This window comes from Notolepis coatsorum, assembly GCF_963971535.1.
Source record: "Notolepis coatsorum genome assembly, chromosome: 20".
NCBI classification, from domain to species: domain Eukaryota; kingdom Metazoa; phylum Chordata; class Actinopteri; order Aulopiformes; family Paralepididae; genus Notolepis; species Notolepis coatsorum.
Genome location: NC_140184.1, coordinates 8437291 through 8462099, shown reverse-complemented (window position 1 = coordinate 8462099; position 24809 = coordinate 8437291). Strand labels below are relative to the sequence as shown.

The window sequence follows — 24809 nt, the reverse complement described above, 5'->3', positions numbered from 1 at the left end:
GCATCAGCTGCATCACATAGTTTGAAAGCTAAAATGGCCGCAGTTTGATTGACACCCTGCTTGACCTATTACGTGCTTCCAATCTCGGGTTATAAGACCAGACAGCCAATGAGAATCAGTTTAGAAAAAGTCTTTTAAAAGTGCATGTGCTACAAATGGTTCAAGAATAGCTTTCAATTTACTTTGGGTATGCATTCGATAGGCGTTTTATGCTAAATCTGCAGGAATATTAAGAGGTTAAATCAAGAAATGAGAAATAGGGATAGATTGGGGTAAATATAGAGGGGAGCGGGAGCTGACATCCACCACGGCACCCATGTAACATCGTCCATGCAACCATATAACGCAAAGCATCATGCACTGACATTGTTATATCAACATGGGGTGCAATATATATTTCTTTTAAATAATTTCCTAATAACTCTTTCCTAATGTATTACTAATTATGTATTCCATTAATAATGTGTTCTGTGCCCTTTATTTTAGGGACAGTGACTGTTGCTTCACGACAAACCTCAATGGAAAGAAAGACTATGTAATTGATATGCTGCTTAACTTCGGAACACGATCTGACACACACACCTTCAACCAGCCTCCGATCACAGCGAACATGGATACCTTACGGTACAAATCTCTTTATTTGAACGCTTTCACTACCACACTACCAAAGGGTTAACCCTTTCACTACGACAATACATACGGTTAACCCTTTCACTACCACACTACAAAGGGTTAACCCTTTCACTACCACGCTACAGACGGTTAACCCTTGCACTACCAACTACAAATGGTTAACCCTTTCACTACCACACTACAAAGGGTTAACCCTTTCACTACCACACTACAAAGGGTTAACACATTCACTACCACACTACACAGGGTTAACCCTTTCACTACCACACTAGAGACGGTTAACCCTTTCACTACCAACTACAAAGGGTTAACCCTTTCACTACCACACTACAAAGGGTTAACCCTTTCACTACCACACTACAAAGGGTTAACACATTCACTACCACACTACACAGGGTTAACCCTTTCACTACCACACTAGAGACGGTTAACCCTTTCACTACCAACTACAAAGGGTTAACCCTTTCACTACCACACTACAAAGGGTTAACCCTTTCAATACCACACTACAAAGGGTTAACCCTTTCACTACCACACTACAAAGGGTTAACACATTCACTACCACACTACAAAGGGTTAACCCTTTCACTACCACACTACAAAGGGTTAACACATTCACTACCACACTACACAGGGTTAACCCTTTCACTACCACACTACAATGGGTTAACCCTTTCACTACCACACTACAAAGGGTTAACATATTCACTACCACACTACACAGGGTTAACCCTTTCACTACCACACTACAGACGGTTAACCCTTTCACTACCAAGTACAAAGGGTTAACCCTTTCACTACCACACTACAAAGGGTTAACCCTTTCAATACCACACTACAAAGGGTTAACCCTTTCACTACCACACTACAAAGGGTTAACACATTCACTACCACACTACAAAGGGTTAACCCTTTCACTACCACACTACAAAGGGTTAACACATTCACTACCACACTACACAGGGTTAACCCTTTCACTACCACACTACAATGGGTTAACCCTTTCACTACCACACTACAAAGGGTTAACACATTCACTACCGCACTACAAAGGGTTAACCATTTCACTACCACACTACACAGGGTTAACCCTTTCACTACCACACTACAAAGGGTTAACCCTTTCACTACCACACTACAAAGGGTTAACACATTCACTACCGCACTACAAAGGGTTAACCATTTCACTACCACACTACAAAGCGTTAACCCTTTCACTACCACACTACAGAGGGTTAACACTTGCACTACCACACTACAACGGGTTAACCCTTTCACTACCACACTAAAAAGGTTTTAATTTTTTTATTATTATTGTCTTTTTCCCCCTCCTTTTTTTCCCGATTTTTCTCCCATCCCACTGTTAGTCGTTATGCCAATTCCCAACTCCCTTCCTGGTTGTTGCGCACCCCCCCTACTGTTGGTCCGGGAGGCTGGAGACTATCACATGCTATCCTCCGACACATGCTCAGCCAGCCGGCAGCCAGCCTGGCAGCGCAGATTCTCACTGGAAGAGTGTAACGTGTGGAAGGTCACACTACCTCCCTCCAGATCCTTCCTTCGCTGAGCAGGCGCCCCGACCGAACTGTAGGAGTTTATTTCTGTTTACAACGCCCAGGACCCACCCACCAGCTTTCCCACCCCTAACACTGCCAATTGTGTTAGTATGAGCGACCAGCCAAGCTGGTAGCAACGCCGAGAGCTGGGCTCGAACCCAGCGTCTCCAGCGTTGGTGGCCACTAAAAAGGGTTAACCCTTTCACTACCACACTACAGAGGTTAACACTTGCACTACCACACTACAAAGGATGAACCCTTTAACTACCACACTACAGACGGTTAACCCTTTCACTACCACACTACAAAGGGTTAACCCTTTCACTACCACACTACAGACGGTTAACCCTTTCACTACCACACTACAAAGGGTTAATCGTCCGTAGTGTGGTAGTGAAAGGTTAACCTTCTGTTAAGAAATGGTTAAGAAAGAAATATGTTGGAGGTGGAAAAAACCAACAACACTGTAACTAACCAATAGTATTGTCTCTATTTGCTATTTGTAAGCCAGCACCTTGTGTGTTTGATCTATACTGTAGGTCGCCTCAGAACTGTTTTTCAACTCTTCCTCTTTTGGCCTATGATCCGGACGGTGATCATGTGAGATGTCGTACTGAACCCTCTGCTAATACTTATAGTACTCCTACCCTACTCAACACTACTCTGGACGAGGTAATGCCTTTAGATATTAAAGAGACCATATTAGATTAGATTAGATTAGATTCAAATGTATTGTCATTATACAGCACAAGTACAGTACAACGAAAATACGTTTGGATGTAGCTAAATGTAGCAAGTGCAACAGCAATATACAATGTACAGGTGATTAAACTGGGTAAAAAAATATACAAGTTAGTACAACTGAGTGTAGTGCTAATCAGATGTATGTACAGAGTTGTAGTATTAATATGTACAGTGATACAGGTGTAAAGATGGTATGGTATACTGGCCAGCAGTGTAACTAGTAAGAGTGTACAGATATAGATATAGTAAAGGACTATTTGCAGGTAAGTACAGACAGGTGTGGATAGGTATATATGTAGTGAGAATAAATATATATATATGGTATATATATAGTATATACAGTATATATGGTATATTTAAGCATTACATCACGCGCAGGAGTGGTTTGTGAACAATAAACCATGCCTAGGGGTGGTCGTTAGACCCCCCTAGGCATGGTTTATTGTTCACAAATCACGACTGCAAGTGGTGTAATGCTTTTATACAACTGCCACATCCAACCTTATTGCTATACAATAAACACACATTAATCGAAGATTTATTGAAAAAACCATCCGCCAGAAAAAGTAGTTCCCACAACTACAAAAAAGACAAGTTGCCTCCATGTGGAAGCAGCTTGACGTGCATCCAACCAACTAACACATCCAACTGTGTATTATTGGAATGATTGAGAGAAGTTGCCTCCATGTGGAAGCAGCTTGAAGTGCATCCAACCAACTAACACATCCAACTGTGTGTTATTGGCAAACTAACACATCCAACTGCCTTTCAACTAAGGCGTCCAACCAACTAACACATCCAACTGCCTTTCAACTAAGACATCGAACCAACTAACACATCCAACTGCCTTTCAACTAAGACATCCAACCAACTAACACATCCAACTTTTCTTTAGTTTTTAATTATGAAGTTAGTGGTTATTGGAATGATTGATTGATTGAAAATTGTATTACCAGATGCAGAATGGGTACAATACAGTACGGCTCAATACACACAATTGTTAAGGGGATGCAGACCTACTTTCTATAGAACTTCATTCTTAGATGCTTCTATAGAAAGTAGGTAAAACAAATTAAAACGTTTTCTTTGCCCTATAAGAAAAAAAAAGTTTTCTTCGCCCTATTTTTTTATTTATTTTTTTTAGCCTAAACTTAACCAGTTGGAAACCAGGCGTACAGTAATAAAATTAGCAATCAACCAATCAATCAATTCAATAGACCATGCTCACTTAAAACAGCGCTGCTTCTCTCTCAGTCTGACTCCCCCGCTGTTGCAGACAGGAGTGTGTGTGTGTGTGTGTGTGTGTGTGTGTGTTTGTGGGTACGCCAGCGTCGGACAGTGTGAGAGTGAACGCTGCAGTCAGTGGGAAGGAAGTAGACATTTAAAATAAAATGCAAATAATCAATCAATCAATCCGCGATTTTCTTTTGTTCTAGAATGACTCATGACCCATCAATTACATCATCCAACATTGTTTAAAGGACTAAGACATTCGCCTTGACAGAATCGCTTCATATTTAGTCGTTATGATGCTATCAACATATCCGTTAAAGATTATTGTCCGCCATCTTGTTTTCTCCCGGAGTGAGCCGGCGGAGTGATATGTGATTCGGTTGTGGGCGGGTCCTGGGCCCAGGACCGTGGATTGTTCCCAATAAATACGTGTAAATGGACTGTTTCAGCCAGAATCGAGAAATTTGCATGCCGTTGTATAAACAGCATTATTGTACATGCTGTCATACAGGGCTATGGGTTATATGCAGGTGTACAAGTAGGCATATAGAGGGGTTATATTATGACACATTTACATGACTTCCTTGAATCCATGGAACAGTTTAATTTTAATTTTTTTTATCTAATCATTTAAATTATTTATTTTCGAGCATCACTTTATTCCCTTGTATTGAACATGCCTTTTTCTGGTGGGCGTAGCAACAAACACTATTTCTTATTAATTATTCCCGTCCCTGTCTGGCTACCCCACACCCAAGAACTTAAACTGGGCTGTACATTAAGTACGCAGTGTTCCTGACTCCGAAGAACAGTGCTTACTGATTCATCCAAGCTAATCCATTGCTTGTGTTCCCATTGTGACATCATCGAGGGGAAGCAATTCTGAACAGCTTGTTTAGGCTTGTTAATTGCCAAACGGCACCAAGCATCTACTGTATGTCATTTTTTTCTGAGACTATTTCGCATAACATGTCCCCATTCAATTATTAGATCACAACCAGTCAGACACAATAAATACTAGGGATGCTCGATATTGGCTTTTTTACCGATACCGATATTCCGATATTGTCCAACTCTTAATTTCCGATACCGATATCAACCGATATCAACCGATACCGATATATGCAGGGTTTCCCCATCCAAAAAACTGAATAATTTCAGGTAACTAATAATTTCAATGGATATATATATAACAAATATTGTTATTGTTTTGTTTGTTTTTAAACCGATACCGATATTTTCCGATATCACATTTTACTGCCGATATCGGCCGATAATATCGGTCGGCCGATAATATCGGACATCCCTAATAAATACATATACTTTTCAATTTGACATAGAGGTCTAGATGAGACAATCTACTAGAATAAACAGTGAATCATTGTTACAGAGTTGCTTATCTTCATTTAATACTTCATTACGTGCTTTATTCATTCCATTAGAATACGTGCACGCTGCATGCCGATGGCCTTCTGCCTATTGGTGTCCATGTATTTGAACTGCTGTTGGAGGACTTCCCCACGGAAGACGTCACCCTGACCTTTGCAGATGGGTCGTCCTCAGTCTTAGAGGCCTACAACGTGTCCACTGGTAACAACACATCCCCTTTCGGCCGCGTTTCAACGAAGTTCACCCTGGAGAGTAAGAGACACAAACAACCGTTACTATACAGACGTTTCTATACAAAGTGCGAACGAGTATTGTAATCATTTGGGTCTGTGTGTGTCTGTGACTATGATGTGTGTGAGATAGAGAGAGGGGGGGGGGTGAGTCCTCAGCCCTTGTGTGGGTGAATGTAACAAGTTCCTAAGGTTTTCTTTCCCCTATTATTTCATGCACACTTTATTCATTGTTTTAAATTATTATTTTCTTTTAAGTTATTTTGTGTTCTGTTTTGAATTTGATGCAAATTTGCAATACATGAGGGTCATCCTTTTGTGTTAAATGGCTGCATAAAGCAAGCATTTGTTGACTCTCATGTTGATAAGAGAGTATTAAAACTTGAAAAAGATCCGTTTAAGGATTTAAGATTTAGAAAAGAAAAAGAAAATGCGATTAATTTGCGATTAATCGCGAGTTAACTATGGACCATCATGCGATTAATCAGATTCAATATTTTAATCGATTGACAGCACTAGTTTTTAAATATAGTGCGGCCGCAGGATTAATACCGTTAACATTAGTTCGGCCAGAGAAACAAATATACTAATTAAAATGATTGGACCTGCGAGATTTGTACTTTGTAGGTCTGCATTTTAAATGTAAGGAGTAAAAAGTATGTTTTCTTCCTCTGAAATGTAATTGTGAGTAAAAGTACAAGTCTACAAACCTAATAATACTCAAGTAAAGTACAAATCCCCCAAAACAGTACTTAAGTATTATAACGAAGTACAATTACTCAAGTACTTTACACCCCTGCTGAAATCCAGTCCACACATCAGACAAGAACTGTAAACAAAGTGCACTACTGTACCATGTTGTCATCTATGAGGTCGTTGTTTGATGACATAACAGATTCCACCTCCGTTTAATTCAGAACGACACGATTATCTTGGAACAATTCTGTCTTCCTGAAGAACCCCACTGAGGGGCGACAGTGGCTCAGGAGTTAGAGCGGTCGTCTGGTAACCGGAAGGTTCCTGGTTCGATTCCCGCTCTCCTCCTGGACAGCGTGTCGAAGTGTCCTTGAGCAAGACACTTAACCCCTAACTGCTCCCGATCAGCAGGTTAGGCACCTTGCATGGTTACCTCCGCCTACGTGGGAGACTCCGCCTTGAGCCATCTAGTGTTTATATACAGTATCTATGGTTCCCAGTAGTAACCTGTCTGTGTGTTTCAGTCCTTCCTCCAGTTCCAAGCTGTGCGCTCGGTCATGTGACGCCCCAGTTCCTGTCTCGGACGCCCTCCCATGGGGAGATACAGCACGCTGTCGTGGGCCAAGCGTTCCACCTTCTGATTGAAGCCCAGGCTGCCCACGCTAGGTACTTGATTGATTGATTATTTTTTTATTTGTCATTTTCCTAAAATTCATCTTGTACCACATTTACATTTTACATTTAATAATTTAGTTGACGCTTTTAACCAAAGCGACTTACAAGTTTTGTACAACAGGTCAGCAGGAAGGGTACAACTCTTTCAACTGAGTAACAATGTTCGTCAAACAGTGCTGAAACTTGGGTGCTGCAGACAGTGTTGAGTGCATAGTAGAGACATATTAGCATAGTAGGTAGTAATATCGGTGAGGAAGATTATTTAGGGGCAAAGTGCATGATCGTTGTTTTTTTCTTCATTTCAGATATTGATTGAAGAAGTGTGTTTTTAGTCGACGGCGGAAAATTGGGTTTTGTTCATGAGGTTCATGGTTCATGAAAACAAGGAATGCGATTGTAGAATGTTATCTTGCGATCCAAATAATCTGAATTGTTACTTTGGTCATGTTTCTTCCTTCCCGGTCTTTCTGTTTTCTTGAAGTATAAATAACTTCCAGGTCAGCGGTCCCAGCAACATGACCAAAGTGTTTGTGGACAAGGAACTTGGAAAAGCTGAAGTCACATTGATCTATTACCCACCAGCCAGAGACCTGCACCGCCACACCCCCATCTGCTTCACAGCAGAGACCAATCAGAGGTGTGTGTGTGTCCATGTGTGTGTGTGTCCATGTGTGTGTGTCCATGTGTGTGTCCATGTGTGTGTGTCCATGTGTGTGTGTCCATGTGTGTATGTGTCCATGTGTGTGTCCATGTGTGTGTGTCTGTGTGTGTGTATGTGTCCACATGTGTGTATGTGTTCATGTGTCCATGTGTGTGTCCATGTGTGTATGTGTCCATGTGTGTGTGTGTGTGTGTGTGTGTGTGTGTGTGTGTGTGTGTGTGTATGTGTCCATGTGTGTATGTGTCTGTGTGTGTCCATGTGTGTGTCCATGTGTGTGTTCATGTGTGTGTGTATGTGTCCATGTATGTATGTGTCTGTGTGTGTCCATGTGTGTGTCCATGTGTGTGTGTGTCCATGTGTGTGTATGTGTCTGTGTGTGTGTCCATGTGTGTGTATGTGTCCATGTGTGTATGTGTCCATGTGTGTATGTGTCTGTGTGTGTCCATGTGTGTGTGTCCATGTGTGTGTCCATGTGTGTGTGTGTCCATGTGTGTATGTGTGTATGTGTCCATGTGTGTGTCCATGTGTGTGTGTGTCCATGTGTGTGTATGTGTCTGTGTCCATGTGTGTGTACGTGTCCATGTGTGTATGTGTCCATGTGTGTATGTGTGTATGTGTCCATGTGTGTGTCCATGTGTGTATGTGTCCATGTGTGTGTGTGTCCATATGTGTCCATGTGTGTATGTGTCTGTGTGTGTCCATATGTGTGTGTGTCCATGTGTGTATGTGTCCATGTGTGTATGTGTGTCCATGTGTGTGTCCATGTGTGTGTGTGTCCATGTGTGTATGTGTCCATGTGTGTATGTGTGTGTCCATGTGTGTGTCCATGTGTGTGTGTGTCCATGCGTGTATGTGTCCACGTGTGTGTCCATGTGTGTGTGTGTCCATGTGTGTCCATGTGTGTATGTGTCTGTGTGTGTGTCTATGTGTGTGTGTCCCTGTGTGTGTGTCTGTGTGTGTGTGTGTCTGTGTGTGTGTGTCTGTGTGTGTGTCCATGTATGTATGTGTCTGTGTGTGTCCATGTGTGTATGTGTCTGTGCGTGTGTCCATGTGTGTACAGTATGTGTCTCTGTGTGTGTGTCCATGTGTGTATGTGTGACGTCTGTGTGTGTGTGTCTGTGTGTATGTGTCTGTGTGTGTGTGTGTCCATGTGTGTATGTGTCTGTGTGTGTGTCCATGTGTGTATGTGTATGTGTGTGTGTCCATGTGTGTGTGTGTCCATGAGTGCATGTGTGTGTACGTGTCCATGTGTGTACAGTATGTGTCTGTGTCCATGTGTGTACGTGTCTGTGTGTGTCCATGTGTGTATGTGTCCATGTGTGTCCATGTGTGTAGTGTACAGTATGTGTCTGTGTGTGTGTCCATGTGTGTATGTGTCTGTGTGTGTGTCCATGTGTGTATGTGTCCATGTGTGTATGTGTTTATGTGTGTGTGTCCATGTATGTATGTGTCCATGTGTGTCCATGTGTGTATGTGTGTGTGTCCATGTGTGTCCATGTGTGCATGTGTGCATGTGTCCGTGTGTGCCTGCATCTGTGTGTGTGTCCATGTGTGCATGTCTGTATGAGTCTGTGTGTGTGTCTGTGTGTGTTTGTGTGTGGAGGGTTTGCTCCATTAATCATAGTCTTGAGATGGGAGTAATGTACTGTAGTGCTAAATCTTCAGTGCTGGCACATGGAGCATGTTAGCCGCAGGAGCAGTAATGGCTGCAAAATGGCTGCATTTATATAGTTGTGTCCACATAGTATATGTTGTGTGTTTTCATCTCATGACGCCCTATTCCTTCTGTTCCATTCAGCCAATCAGAGATGAGATGCATCCTCGTAGCGGTGACCAATGCGGCTCCACTTAAAGGTTAGACAAAATCACTGATCATCTTTATGTAACTTTATACTATGATAATCTGCTATTGACGACCTATGGGAATCATACTTCAGATTGTCATTTGGGATGTTAAAAGCACAGTCACGTTAAAGGGAGGGGGTTTCCTTTTGGGCAAATTATTTCATTTATAATTAATGTCTATAATCATAATTCACGAAACAAGCTCTTTCAAACCTGTACTTAAAACCATATTCATTTTAAAACCTCCAATTTCCAATTGCCGTTTAACAACACAAAACACGGTAATACCACATTCATTGCAACGCCTCCGGTTTATCATGATCATCATACTTTCCTAGAAGTCTTTTTCGCGACTGTTGTTACTCGACCACGGATCAATAAAAGTCAGCAGGGTTTCCATTTTTTTTTTTTTTTTCTCATCTTTTTCTCCGCCTGATTTTCTATTTTCTTCCCCATCCCAATTTAGTCGTTATGCCAATTCCCCCCCTCCCCTACCTGGTTGTTGTGCGCATGTTCCTCCTACTGGTCGGTACAAGGGAACCCTGAAGTCTACCACATGCTTCCTCCGACACATGTGGAGACAGCCAGTGGCTCTCTTATCACCTGGCAGCGAGGACTCTCATTGGTGAAGCGCAACGCGTGGGAGGTCACGCTGCCTTCACCACTTCCTGCCTTTCGCTGAGCAGGCGCCCAGACCTGACCTGTAGGCGTCGCTGTCCACAACGCCAGATTACCACCCTCGACTTCCCTCCCGCTAACTCAGCCAAGCGAGTTAGTATGACGATCGGCCCAAGCCGCAGGCAATGCTGACTCCGAGCAGGGTTTCCATTCTGTAAATCACAGCAAACAAGAGTTGCAATCTGATTGAGCCGTTAAGCGCGTTTTCGCTAGTCGATATTCAGTGTGATTGGTCCACTCTGTCCAGGTAAGGTCATTGTGACGTGCTCAGCCAGCCGCATGAGTGTGCTCCTGGAGAAAGCGTCCATGCCGGGCCTCGACAAGAGTTTTCTTCAGCTGTCAGACCCATCCTGTTCGCTAGAGTCAAACGACACACACATCTACGGGGTCATGTCACTCAGCACCTGCGGCACGACACTGGAGGTACTGTGTATGTTATGATGATGATGTAATTATGATTGTGAAGTGGCGGGGGCACTCCCGTCACTACCACACTACAGAAGGTTAACCTTTCACTACCACACTACAGAAGGTTAACCTTTCACTACCACACTACAGAAGGTTAACCTTTCACTACCACACTACAGAAGGTTAGCCTTTCACTACCACACTACAGAAGGTTAACCTTTCACTACCACACTACAGAAGGTTAACCTTTCACTACCACACTACAGAAGGTTAACCTTTCACTACCACACTACAGAAGGTTAACCTTTCACTACCACACTACAGAAGGTTAACCTTTCACTACACTACCACACTACAGAAGGTTAACCTTTCACTACCACACTACAGACGGTTAACCTTTCACTACCACACTACAGAAGGTTAACCTTTCACTACCACACTACAGAAGGTTAACATTTCACTACCACACTACAGAAGGTTAACCTTTCACTACCACACTACAGAAGGTTAACCTTTCACTACCACACTACAGACGGTTAACCTTTCACTACCACACTACAGACGGTTAGCCTTTCACTACCACACTACAGACGGTTAACCTTTCACTACCACACTACAGACGGTTAGCCTTTCACTACCACACTACAGACGGTTAATCTTTCACTACCACACTACAGGATGTTAACCCTTTCACTGTTCTGAATTATTGCCCTTGGTGAATGAACTTTGAATAATAAAATAACAGAGCCAGGAATACTGCTTACCTAATGTTTGTAAAATGTTTTTAGACTTGGGTGTGGGGTAGCCAGGCAAAGAAGGAAAGACCTCTTTTCACTAGGGATGTTCGATATTGGCTTTTTTACCGATATCCGATATCCCGATATTGTCAAACTCTTAATTTCCGATTACCCCCCCAAAAACACAACATTATGCATACTTTTCACAATAAATAAAATAAGAATTTGTTCTTACTCGCTTGCCTGGGTAAATAAAGGTTAAATAAATGTAAAAAAAAAAAAATTATAATAATATATATATATTTTTTTAAACCAATACCGATCATTTCAGATATTACATTTTTTTTTAAATACTTTATTTCTCAGTTTAATAGACAAGAACAGACAAAACAAAAAGGAGGAGACAGAACAAAAATAAACAGACATAACAAAACGAAAAAAAAAACGAAAAGGACTGCCAGACAGGAAAATAAAATAACAGTGTGACTTAACTCAAAGCATTAAAGTGTGTTTTATAGCCAGGTGTTACAAGGTGCAGGTCAAACATGATATACAGGGGTGAGTCTCTGCAGAGTGCAGTTATTTGTCCTTCAGATAGTCAATGAATGGGCTCCATATGTCCGAAAACCTGTTGTGCTCTTTGGATCTGTAATAGCGGATCCTCTCCATCTGTATGATTGTGATCATTTCATTGAGCCATTTCTGGAAACACTGGGGTGTAGATGATTTCCAATCGGTTAGAATCATTTTTTTTGCAGCTACCATGCCGAGCATTAGTGTCTGTTGTTCCTCCCTCGTGTACCTTAAGGCAGTCTCTGAACACCCAAAGAGTGCCAACTCTGGATCAGGGGGAATGTCCTTTCCATAGACCCTGGAAAACCACTGGAATATTTCACCCCAGAATTTTTGTAAATGAGGACAGAGCCAAAAGAGATGTGTTAAAGAGCCCTCTGCAACTTTACACCTGTCACATAACGGAGAAAGAGATGGATAAATTCTGTGTAGTTTGGTCTTTGAATAGTGGAGTATATGGATGACTTTAAATTGAATCAATTTGTACCTAGCATTGATCGAGCAAGTTTGGATTCTAGTCAAACCTTCATTCCATATGTTCTCAGACACCTCTAGGTTCAACTCAGTGGACCAGGCATCTCTCAGATGGTCAGTGGACACAGAGGTGGAAAACAGGGACACAAAGCGAGATATCAGGTGTCTGGAGTCTGGAGGGAGCTTCAGGAGATCATAGAATGGGCAATTCTCTGGCATGGTTTCAAAATGTGGAATTTCTTCTTTGACATAGTGTCTGATTTGGAGATATCGAAAAAAGTGGGAGTTAGGGATGTTAAATTTTGTTTTCAGTTGGTCGAATGATGCAAACTGTTTGTCTATGTACAAGTCTCCAAGGGTCGTGAGTCCCTTGTCCCTCCAGACAGCAAACGCCCCATCTGTCCGAGATGGCAAAAAGGAGTGGTTATGACCAGGGGCGTAGCTGGGGGGGGGGGTAGCTTAGGATGATTCCAAGGGCCCAGCACTGGAAGGGGGCCCAAAAAAAAATTTTTTTTTTTTTTTACTAGACATCACTCAGGTGTATTATTGATGCTCTCATTGATACTATGTTTGTTAAGTGTGTGTGTGTGTGTGTGTGTGTGTGTGTGTGTGTGTGTGTGTGAGATATATAGAGAGAGAGGGGGGGCTTTGGTAGACTATTGCATTGCATTGAAGATGAACGCAATGCGACATCCTTTACTAGGCTCACCCACCAACAGTGCAGGTGCTGAACTGCTGATCCGAATGTATAGGTAAAAAGCATATTATGCGTTTTAATCAATAAAAAAATGTCCCAAAAAAAATCCGCTCGTGCGCTAACGCACGCTCGCATTCACTGGGGGCCTAAAAAAACATTCGTTCATGGGGCCCAGAATCTGGAGCTACACCCCTGGTTATGACATATAGGGGTATACATACTGACATTTGGCGGCTTGTGAACACCTCTTATCTGATTCAAAATCCTAAGTGAGTTCCTTAAGATAAAATTGTCACCAATTAGCTTTTGAGGGGATTCTGTTTTAGAAAAAAGTAAAGTACAGAGAGAGGAGCCTTTTACTGCTGTGGCTTCAATGTTTAGCCACAGGGGGGAATTATTAGATGGTGTCTCACCCGAGAGTCCCCTCTGCCAATAGGTCAAAGCTCTAGCATTGGCTGCCCAATAATAATTCCTGAATGCAGGGAGGCCTAGGCCTCCCTCCTGTGTTGGCTTCTGCAGATGCCCTTTTGATATGCGATGGGTTTTATATCCCCATACAAATGGGAAAATAATAGAGTCTAGTTTCTTAAAGAATGCTGCAGTGAGGAAGATTGGCAGATTTTGAAATAGATACAAGAATCTAGGAAGAGACACCATCTTGATTGCGTTAATACGCCCCACCATAGATAAGGGCAGGGTCCTCCACTTCTCTATGTTGAGTTTTAACTTTGTGAGCATGTCAGCATAGTTAAGTTTAAATAAGAGTTTGGGATTTCTAGATATTCGGAGTCCTAAATATGAAAAATGGTCATTTACTACTTTAAATGGTAGAGCCTTAAGAAAGTCTGAGTTCAGGCCGCCCGAGAGAGGCATGAGCTCACTCTTACCCCAATTGATTGTGTAGCCAGAAAGCTTACCAAATGATTCAATGAAATCTAACAAGGGAGGAACAGAGGTTTCTGGGTCTGAGAGATATAACAATGTGTCATCAGCGTAAAGGCTCACCCGGCTTTCCATGTCCCCTATCTTAATGCCTCTGATATTGGGGTGGCTCCTGATTCCTATCGCGAGGGGCTCCAGAGCAACGTCGAATAGTAAGGGAGAAAGCGGATCGCCCTGTCGGACCCCACGTTGCAAGTCAAAAGGTCCAGATTTATCATTATTAGTGAGGATGGAGGATGTCGGGCAGAGATATAGTATTTTGACCCATGCAATAAAAGAGTCTCCAAATCCAAATCTTTTAAGTGCCTCGAGCATGTAGGGCCACTCTATTTGATCAAACGCTTTGGCTGCATCTAAGGACAAAATGGCCGCTCTGGAGTTGTCCTCGTGGTTGGTATAAACATTGTTCAGGAGCCGACGCACATTACAAAATGAAAATCTGCCTGGGATAAACCCTGTTTGGTCTGGGTGTATAATTGATGGAATATGTCTCCCTAATCTATTGGCTAATACTTTTGTGATCGATTTTAGATAACATTTTGTGGATTGCACGGCTCGCCTGTGCTCCTTTCAACTGTCTGGCCAACAGCCTCTCTGGTTTGTCGCTCAGTTCGAAATGTCTCTGTTTGAGCTTCAATAAGAGTTTACCGATGTTTCCACTAAGAATGCGGTTATATTCATACTTTAAATTCAAGATCTTATTATAGTCTTCTTGCAAAAGAGAGTTCCTGTAAGTCTGTTCAAGGGTCGGGAGTGTGTTTTCGATTTCCACCAGACGATGGCGCTGTTCCCTTTTTTTTGAACTTTCAAAGGAAATTATATGACCTCTCATTACTGCTTTAAGAGTCTCCCAGAGTATGGAGTCTGAGACCTCCCCTGTGTCATTGAACTCAAGGAATTCCTCCAAGTGAGCTGTCATACAATTAATAAACTCTTGGTCTGTGAGCAGCCACGGGTTAAAGCGCCAACAGTAGCCTTGTTTGGGCAGAGCAAGCTTTATTTCTAGTGAAACTGGACTGTGATCCGATATTATTATATTATGATATTTGGTATTCACAATGTTAGTTATTAATTTTGCATCCACTAAAAAAGAATCAATTCTCGTGTATGACTTATGGACATGCGAGAAAAACGAATAGTCTTTGTCCGTTGGGTGTTGTAGTCTCCAGATATCTACTATGTTTCTAGATTTAATTAAATTATTTAATGTTAGGACAGAAGCTATTGCTGTTGGGGTGCGGGAGGAGAGTCTATCCAGATATGGGTCAAGGTAGCAATTTTACATTTTAATGCCAATATCGGTAGGCTGATAATATCGGACATCCCTACTTTTCACTGAATTGTTCCCTACCGCCTCTCTCCCCTCGTTCCGTGTAGGACCGCGGTGACTTCATCGTCTTCAAGAACGAGATCCACTCCGAGCTGGGCCACTCCGTCATCACCCGCGCGTCCAGGGTCAGCATCGGCTTCTCCTGCATGTTCCCCAAGACCGTCAGCATCTCCACCCACTACCAGCTCCACAAGTCGGACTACATGTTCACGGAGTCCAGCTTCGGCAGTTTCGGCTACGCTTTTGACATCTTCCTGGACACCAACTTCACCCGGAAGGTGGAGCCCGGTGCGTACCCGGTGGAGGTGTACCTGCTGGACACCATCTACATGGGCATCCAGGCCGAGACGGCCCTGCCGGCGGTGACCCTGTTCGTGGAGTCGTGCAAAGCCACGCCCGACGACAACCCCCAGGGCAGCCTCTCCTATGACCTCATTCAACACGGGTGAGCAAGTCCAACACTCCCAAACCATGTGTCCATGTGTCCATGTGTGTGTCCATGTGTGTGTCCATGTGTGTGTCCATGTGTGTGTCCATGTGTGTGTCCATGTGTGTGTCCATGTGTGTGTCCATGTGTGTGTCCATGTGTCTGCGTGTGTGTCCATGTGTGTGTCCATGTGTCTGTGTCCATGTGTCTGCGTGTGTGTCCATGTGTGTGGCCATGTGTGTGTTCATGTGTCTGTGTGTGTGTGTCTGTGTCCATGTGTGTGTCCATGTGTGTGTCCATGTGTGTGTCCATGTGTGTGTCCATGTGTGTGTCCATGTGTGTGTCCATGTGTGTGTCCATGTGTGTGTCCATGTGTCTGTGTCCATGTGTGTGTCCATGTGTGTGTCCATGTGTGTGTCCATGTGTGTGTCCATGTGTGTGTGTCCATGTGTGTGTCCATGTGTGTGTCCATGTGTGTGTCCATGTGTGTGTCCATGTGTGTGTGTCCATGTGTGTGTCCATGTGTGTGTCCATATGTGTGTCCATGTGTGTCCATGTGTCTGTGTGTGTGTCCATGTGTGTGTCCATGTGTCTGTGTGTGTGTCCATGTGTCTGTGTGTGTGTCCATGTGTGCACGTGTCTGTGTGTGTGTCCATGTGTGTGTCCATGTGTCTGTGTGTGTGTCCATGTGTCTGTGTGTGTGTCCATGTGTGCACGTGTCTGTGTGTGTGTCCATGTGTCTGTGTGTGTGTGTCATGGCTGCCAAGTGTCAGTGGTGAGATGAATGCGCTCATGTTTTTTAACATCTAAGCTCACATACACCCGTTGTAACTGCCACCGTTATTGCAGTCGGGACATAAGATGCACTGGATGCTTTTGATAAGCATGTGCCTCGTTACCACACTAAGCTTAGCCACGTGGAGAAGGAGGTGCTATGTGTACCCTTAAGTGTTCAGTGCTGCTTGGCCCCGATACATTTGATTCCCTGTTTATGTAATATAATTTGTGGAACCAAATAAAGTATTAAAATGTGTGTGTGTCCATGTGTCTGTGTGTGTCTGTGTGTGTCCATTTGTGTGTCCATGTGTGCATGTGTCTGTGTGTGTGTGTCCATGTGTGTATGTGTCTGTATGTGTCCATGTGTGCATTGTGTCTGTGTGTGTCCATGTGTTGGTCCATGTGTTTATGTGTCCGTGTGTGTGTGCATTGTGTCTGTGTGTGTGTCCATGTGTGTGTCCATGTGTGTGTCCATGTGTGCATGTATCTGTGTGTGTCCATGTGTGTATAATGTGTCTATGTGTGTGTCCATGTGTGCATGCATCTGTGTGCATGCATCTGTGTGTGTCCATGTGTGTGTGTGTGTGTATTCAAAACGGATGAGCACTCCAAAACTCCCTTCAACGTTCATCACTTCCATCATTTCACGTGTTTAACCCTTTCACTGCCACACTACAGAAGGTTAACCCTTTACTATCACACTACCGTCGGTTACCGTCGGTAGTGTGATAGAAAAGGGTTAACCTTCTGTAGTGTGGCAGTGAAAGGGTTAACATGCTGTTGTGTGGCAGTGAAAGGGTTAAGCAGAAACTGCAACAGTCCCTATCTGACGGTTGCACATGTTGAATCCCCTTCTCCTCTCTATAACACCTGCAACTGTCACCCAGCCTTTTAACTGTAACTTGACTGTTCTGCTTCATGTATGTATCATGTGTATCATGAAATCATGTGTATGTATCATGTGTATGTATCATGTATGTATGTGTGTCATTTCATTGGTTGTTTGTTTGATGTGTGTTTGTACCATCTGTCCCTTCTATTTGATTTAATTAAAAGAAAATGTGTCCCCTTTCCCTGTTACCCTACGAATTTGTTCTTAATTGACCTGCCTGGTTTAAATAAAGGTTAAATAAAAATAAAAAGCACTATGCTTAACTACAACAACGACAACCCTCAGAGCAGCCTCTTCTATGACCTCATCCAAAATGGATGAGCGCTAGGCTTAACGTGCAATATGCCCCCGAGCTGACATGGAAGAATCTTTTGCCACTTAATTGCATGTCTCAATTAAGCTGTCTCGTATTCAGCAAAGTGTCAGTTATATCTATTATGCAAGATTTAATTTGACATACTGTAATCTTGTGAGTAGCTAATGTATTCACTTTTGTTAAAAGGTGTGTGAAGGATGAGACGCTCGTAGTCCATAGTAATTCATCCGACCCGACGTCATACAAGTTTGAGGTCCAGGCCTTCAAATTCAATGGGAACTTTGAACAGGTGAGATAAATACAGACTGTATCTACAGTAACTAACAACAGAACATTACGTACCGTATAGGTAGCTATGTACCTATAGACAGGGCCGGCCTCTCCTACAGGCCATACAGGTCTAGGGCCCAGAAAGGGGGGGGGGGGGGGGGGGGGGCGCACTCATAGTAAAATAATGTATATATATACATATTATTATTATTATCATTTTTTTTATATATAATACTACGAGAGGGGGCCCTCTTTGCTCAACGTCTGATAGAAACACTGACTGGTGAAATGAGGCGTCTGCAAAGAGGATTGAATGTAGTTTGGTGGATCAATTTCACCAGTTACAGTGTTTCTCTCTGACGTTGATCAGTGTGGCGATTATTATTTTTTTACTACGAGGGGGGTGGGGGGGGGGGGGGGGGGGGTTGGGGGCCTTTCCATCGCCTAGGGCCCAACAGACCCACGGGCCGGCCCTGCCTATTATAATAGACCTAGTGTGAAATCCTTGACACTATACTCGCAGAAGAGGGCGATTCAGTCCAAGGCAAGATAACTGAAAACAACACGTCTGATATTGACCCCTGCGACCTCTCCTGCAGGTGTACATCACGTGCTCCGTGATGCTGTGTGAGCCTGGCAATCCCAACTCCAGATGCGCCCAAGGCTGCATGGACGCTCCAGCCCGCAGACGCAGGCGAAGTCTTGGCACTGGCAGGGAGACGGCCAGCCACTACATCACCCAAGGTCCGCTGCGTTTTGTGAAAAGGGGCGATCCCAAAGCGGCAGTGGATGAGAGGACAGACCACGTGGCCGTTGCAGGTAATATATACTGTGCAAGGCGGACGGAAGTGAGACGTGCAATCGGAGTTATTTTCTTCTGGAGTACTAGAAGAACTAGAAGTGTTCCCCCCTCTTTCAGTCACCCCTGATTGTGTTCGTTCATGAACACTGGTAAAAAATAGACTAGACTTTTTTTTTTTTTTTTTATATATATCAGTGAAAATATTAAAAGGACTAAAACATTTCTAAAAGTGCCCTGTTGCACAGCAGTGCTACTCGTCCAAGCTATAGTGAGCGAAAGCAGAAATAATACAGCGTTCAAGATTAACCCCTTTCACTGCCACACTACAGACGGTTAACCCTTTCACTACCACACTACAGACGGTTAACCTTTCACTACCACACTGACACTACAAAGGGTTAACCCTTTCACTACCACACTACAGAGGGTTAACACTTTCACAACAATTTTTATTGACCATTTACAACCACACTACAAATGGTTAACGCTTTTGCTACCACACTACAGAAGGTTAACCCTTTCGCTACCACACTACAGAAGGTTAACCCTTTCACTACCACACTACAGAACGTTAACCTTTCACTCCCACACTACAGAAGGTTAACCCTTTCACTACCACACTACAGAAGTGAACTGTGAGTGCCCGGATTGGCAGCATTAATTAAATGACAGTGGATCTGAACACGTCCAGTGTGCGCTGGATTACGTTGAACCTTGATACTTAATGTATATTTGACACTAATCAAGATGCCGTACTTGCTTACTAAATTGAGTAAATTTGCATGGTTTCAACTTGACACCATAAACAATCTAAATGGATCCAATTGTATTTCCTGTTGGGTCCAAGTTGTTCCATTGTTCCATTGTTCCATTCTAACATTGTAACATTGTAACACAATTCCACTGAAACCATCTGTAATACAATTCCTTTTCTTCCTCTACAGCAAAGACAGGAGGAGATGGTCAACCTGAAAATGAACGACCTCAAATTGAGCAACGCGGAGACGAGACGCCTGTGAATGCCGTGGGCATTCTGGGCACCACCAGCAGCACCATAGTCTTAGCCAGCCTGTTCATGGTGACGGTCATCATGCTGGCCGTGGTCATTGGTTATTTTGCAAGGAAGAACAAACCGGATGACCGCCACACTCTCCTGGCTTCGGACTCGGAGAAGTGACTAACCACGGCCCGCCTATCCCCACCCCAATCTATTCATTCATTCAGATGATTTGGTGATGAATATGCAGACACTAATTTACGTACAATCACACTTAACGTATTACCAACTTAAGCAGGCTACTTTTACTGGGGAAAAACAGGCATGCATCATCATAGCAGCACAAAAGGAAAGCTTGTCTATCCAGTTTACCAGCATTGGTGTTGTACCTTAGCGAGCAAGAGCTTCAGCCTGGAGCGGGAAAGGATAATTAGTCACGCCAGGGTGTAATATTCGTACTGGTAAAATAAAAACACGATTTGCAACCAAGATTAGCCATCATGGATTACTGAAACGAAAGGAATAATTGTACCGCCTGTGCTATTTAAAACATAAGTAGGCTGCCGCGTCAGACAAACAGGTTTACGGGTTAGTTATTTAAAAAAAGAATAGAATCTTATAGTAAAATTGAACCTAGAATCGTCTATACCAGTGGTTCTCAAACTTTTTACACCAAGTACCACCTGAGAACGTAGCTGGCTCTCCAAGTACCACCATATGACCGGCGTTAAAATACAGTCTATTCAGCTATGCTCAGTTCACGCAGGAGGCAAATGTATTCCTAATACCATTAATTTTGTCAGACACAGCCACAATGTACAAAGGGATAGCACTAGAACTAGCAAACGCTTCCACACAACTCATACAATGCAAGGGGCATTGAGAACATAATAACTAACATTCTCACATAGCAAGTGAGAAAATTAAGAACAACTGTATTTCAGCAAATGTACTTAATTCTCTCTCTCTCTCTCTCTCTCTCTCTCTCTCTCTCTCTCTCTCTCTCTCTCTCTCTCTCTCTCTCTCACACAGCAAGCAATTGTCCGTCATTCTCTCTCACACACACACACACACACACACACACACACACACACACACACACACACACACACACACACACACACACACACACACACACACACACACACACACACACACACACACACACACACACACACACACACACACACACACACACACACACACACACACACACACACACACACACAATTATTTTGTTACAAAAACTTAATTTCCTGCATTCTGGTGCAGGAACTTTTGAATTTTTACCCTTTAAATGCCAGTGTTTGTGATGGGCATCACAAATTATTGTAAAAAAGAAAATAAAACACATATTCAATACATTTTTGAATGTTTACCCTTTAAATGCCAGTTTGTGTGATGGCATCACAAATTATTGTTAAAAAAAACACAAAAAGTTAAATATTTACAATAGGCCTATATCAAATGCAAAGTACATTTTTCTGGGGGGATTATTACAGTCAATGATTAGCAGCAACACATATATTGATGGATTTTCTGTAATGTCAGATTTAACACCAACTCTTTTCAGAAAAGTGGGAGTATTTCATTTCTTATCTGACATTACAAGAAATCTAAAAATAAATGGTTATGATCAGGGCTGAAGTTGAATTAAAGATTTATGACTGTTTAGACTGCATTACTCTCTGTCACAGTGATCTCCTGGTTGTTCCCCACTTAGATTATCTAACTATCGCGCCGCCGCAACCAGAAACACTGGCCTGGCCTGCTTCTAAGTTCAGTGGCCTGACTGCAAAAAAAAAAAACACAGTTTGAGAACCACTGGTCTATACAGTCTAATAAATCAGATTGTTTCAGCCTAGTGCATTTGTGAATTGTGATTTGAGTGTGATATTGCTAAATAGTGTTGTATTAGAATGTTTCAAATTGAATGATGATTGTTTGTCTGTTTTCTCTACCATGTAACTCGGGTATTGCAGATTAAGTATTGATTTTCCTATGTTGGCTTAATGTTCTTTTCGGGATCGGTTTTGTTGATTGTTTCATTTAGCAAACTTTAACTTTTTCGCAGACTTGGCCTTTGCTTTTGAATTTGTTTTTGAATTAGGGGTAGGTTGTACTATAAGCCAATTGGCTTCAAACCTATCCTTTTCGTTTGTTTATTTGTAAACATTCGAAATAAAGAATTCATTCATTCATTCATTCATTTAAAAGACTAAAGGATTAACCGTCTACTAATACAATGTTAGATGAAATCTCGACGAAAAGTCATCTATCCCCACTAAACATTTTTGCAAACAGTTTTCTACAACATTTAGTGTATGTTATGGTGGGAGACCGGGAGTTGGAATGAATAAAGCTTTTGTTTTTCAACAACATATTATTATTATCGTTACTATCAAGGGTTTTCTAAACGTAAATCATCATGATTATTTTTTTGCTAACAGGTTATACAGATATGTTAGGTGGCAGACTCTTTCCTTTTTTATTTTCCAAGTGAAGAGCAGGGGCGAGACACACCAGATGATGCTAGGAGAGAGAGAGAGAGAGAGAGAGAGAGAGAGAGAGAGAGAGAGAGAGAGAGAGAGAGAGAGAGAGAGAGAGAGAGAGAGAGAGAGAGAGAGAGGGGAAAGCAGAGAGAGATAGTGAGGTGGTACCCCCGGAGAAGAGAGAGAGAGACGCACACCGGAAAACTACAAGGGAGATATAGGCAGAGAGAGACGTGAGAGAAAAATAGGAATAGAAATTGCTTTCATATTACATAATTGGGAGGTGGCTTGTAGCAATCTTTGCCTTCATATTACATAATTGGGAGGTGGCTTGTAGCAATCTTTGCACCAGTGCATATTCAAAAATATTACATTTTGTAAGCAAATATCCGTTTTAGCTAATTTAGCTAGTAGCTAATAACCCCCATCCAGGAGTGGATATTTCATTTTGGAATGAAACACTTTACAAATTATAATTTGTAAATGAATTATTCACCCTGTGATGCCTTGAATTCATGAAGATTTTATTTTCTTCTCACATGTCTCCATCGTTGACGTGGAATCCAGAAAACTGCAGAAATACTATGAATTGAAGTTGTTGACAGAATCCGGCTATAGGGCGACAATATTGTGCATGGTCAAGAGGCATGGGCCCTCATTCATCAATAGTGTGCGTAGAACATTTCTATTTCCACACGTAAGCACGGAATGTAGAACTAGTGTACGCACAGGGAAGTCGGGATTCATCACACGGTGCGTACGCAGGCTCTATGCCCCTCCGTGTTGATGAATACCACTTTGTTCTACCGTCAATGCTCGTGCATGATTATCCATATATGGTCATGAAAATGAGGAAACACCCCCCATGGGATGTGAAATAATGGACTGACCCGAGCGGAACCCTGAGAAACTCCACGAAGATTGTTCACTGCTGTCGAACCAAGAAGACACTATCGCGTATTATGGGATAAATAATAAAAGGCGGACTTGTAAACGGTGATGTCAGATATCAACGGCTCCCTAAGACCATTGCTGCAATTCTGCCTGGACAGCTCAGAATACTAATAAAGACCGTTCGTTGACCACTGTTTGGCGTTGGTTGTGTGTCATTATAACCGTGCTGTAATATGAATGCCTTTATTAGTTGTGTTCGATTGGCTATATGATTTTTAGAGGCATCTATTTTGTTGTCGGCTAATAAAGACCGCGCTGGAATATGACTGCCTTTTCCCGTGTTGTTTGATTGATACCCAGGGATTAAAGTTCTCCTCAATTCTATTCCAAATTGCGATGGATCTCCCGTCAATTTTCTACCTGCTGCATATGATTTCTAGAGGCATACTACAATCTATTTTGATGTCAGTATTGGGTAGCCTATATAAACAATAATAGAGAGCATATACAAGAACAATGAATCTCACTGCATGTATGATGTAGGCATGTCTTTCAATACATGAACTTGAATTCCATCATGTTTGTGTGCGGGACTCACAAGGCTGTTGTCACAATGGGTGGTACGGTACCGGTACAGTAATAATAACAGTCCACACAATATCACGATCCATGCCATAGCCTATGTTCTATTAGGACATGATCTGTGACGACAAATGTTCTAGAATGTTTGATTAAGATATCATACTCTGACAGCATGCCTATGAGCAACAAAAACGCGAACTTGAATCCCATCATATACATAGTCTGTCCACTATCTGCATGGTGTCATTGCAATGCGTTTTCTATTCTTTCTTATACAGTAAAAAGGGGGAAGAACACTATATTCATATGACTTATTCTGCTTACAGCTTCGAAATTCCACTTGTTTCGTTTAACGTAAAGCCTTTTAAATATAATCAAAACGTTCCCGTGTTTCGGCGGTCTGTGCGCAAAATAATAACGAGTTGAGCTTTATGATTTATGATGAATTGAAAATGGGGGACCCTGATGTAAACAAGACGAAAGTTGGTCTGCATCCCCAATTAACAATTGTATGTACTGAGCTGTACTGTACTGTACCCATTCTGCAATCTGTTAATAAACTTTTCAATCAATCAATCAATCAAGCTACGCGGAGCGCAGTCAGTCAGTAGCCTACACCCCGTATATTCCGATAACGCTATATAAACCATGCTGCATTCATTCTGAGAGAAAGATCTATTATTCCAAATGCTATTTATAGGGTTTTGACCATAATTACACTACTGTTGCTATTTTACAATGAACTATAATGAACTACGGTTCGTACAGAACATGCCAGTGTTATTATGCACAGAAGCTCATTTCCTTGTTGTAATAATATATTCTACCACTGGGCGTCAGGTAAGTGTGGTCTGACCTG

At 42.4% G+C, this 24809-nt stretch overlaps 1 protein-coding gene across 1 annotated transcript; it reads left to right on the top strand.

The window, feature by feature from the left end:
• Nucleotides 1-481: 481 nt before the first annotated feature.
• On the top strand, nt 482-20620 carry LOC311247286 (uncharacterized protein). Its single transcript, XM_084337645.1, has 11 exons — nt 482-624; nt 2729-2861; nt 5609-5807; nt 7006-7147; nt 7638-7793; nt 9616-9671; nt 10588-10763; nt 15549-15946; nt 18100-18202; nt 18783-19002; nt 19930-20620. The coding sequence occupies exons 1-11, from the start codon at nt 545-547 to the stop codon at nt 20160-20162; spliced, it is 1896 nt and encodes a 631-aa protein (XP_084193771.1). The 5' UTR covers nt 482-544; the 3' UTR covers nt 20163-20620.
• The last annotated feature ends 4189 nt before the right edge of the window (nt 20621-24809 follow it).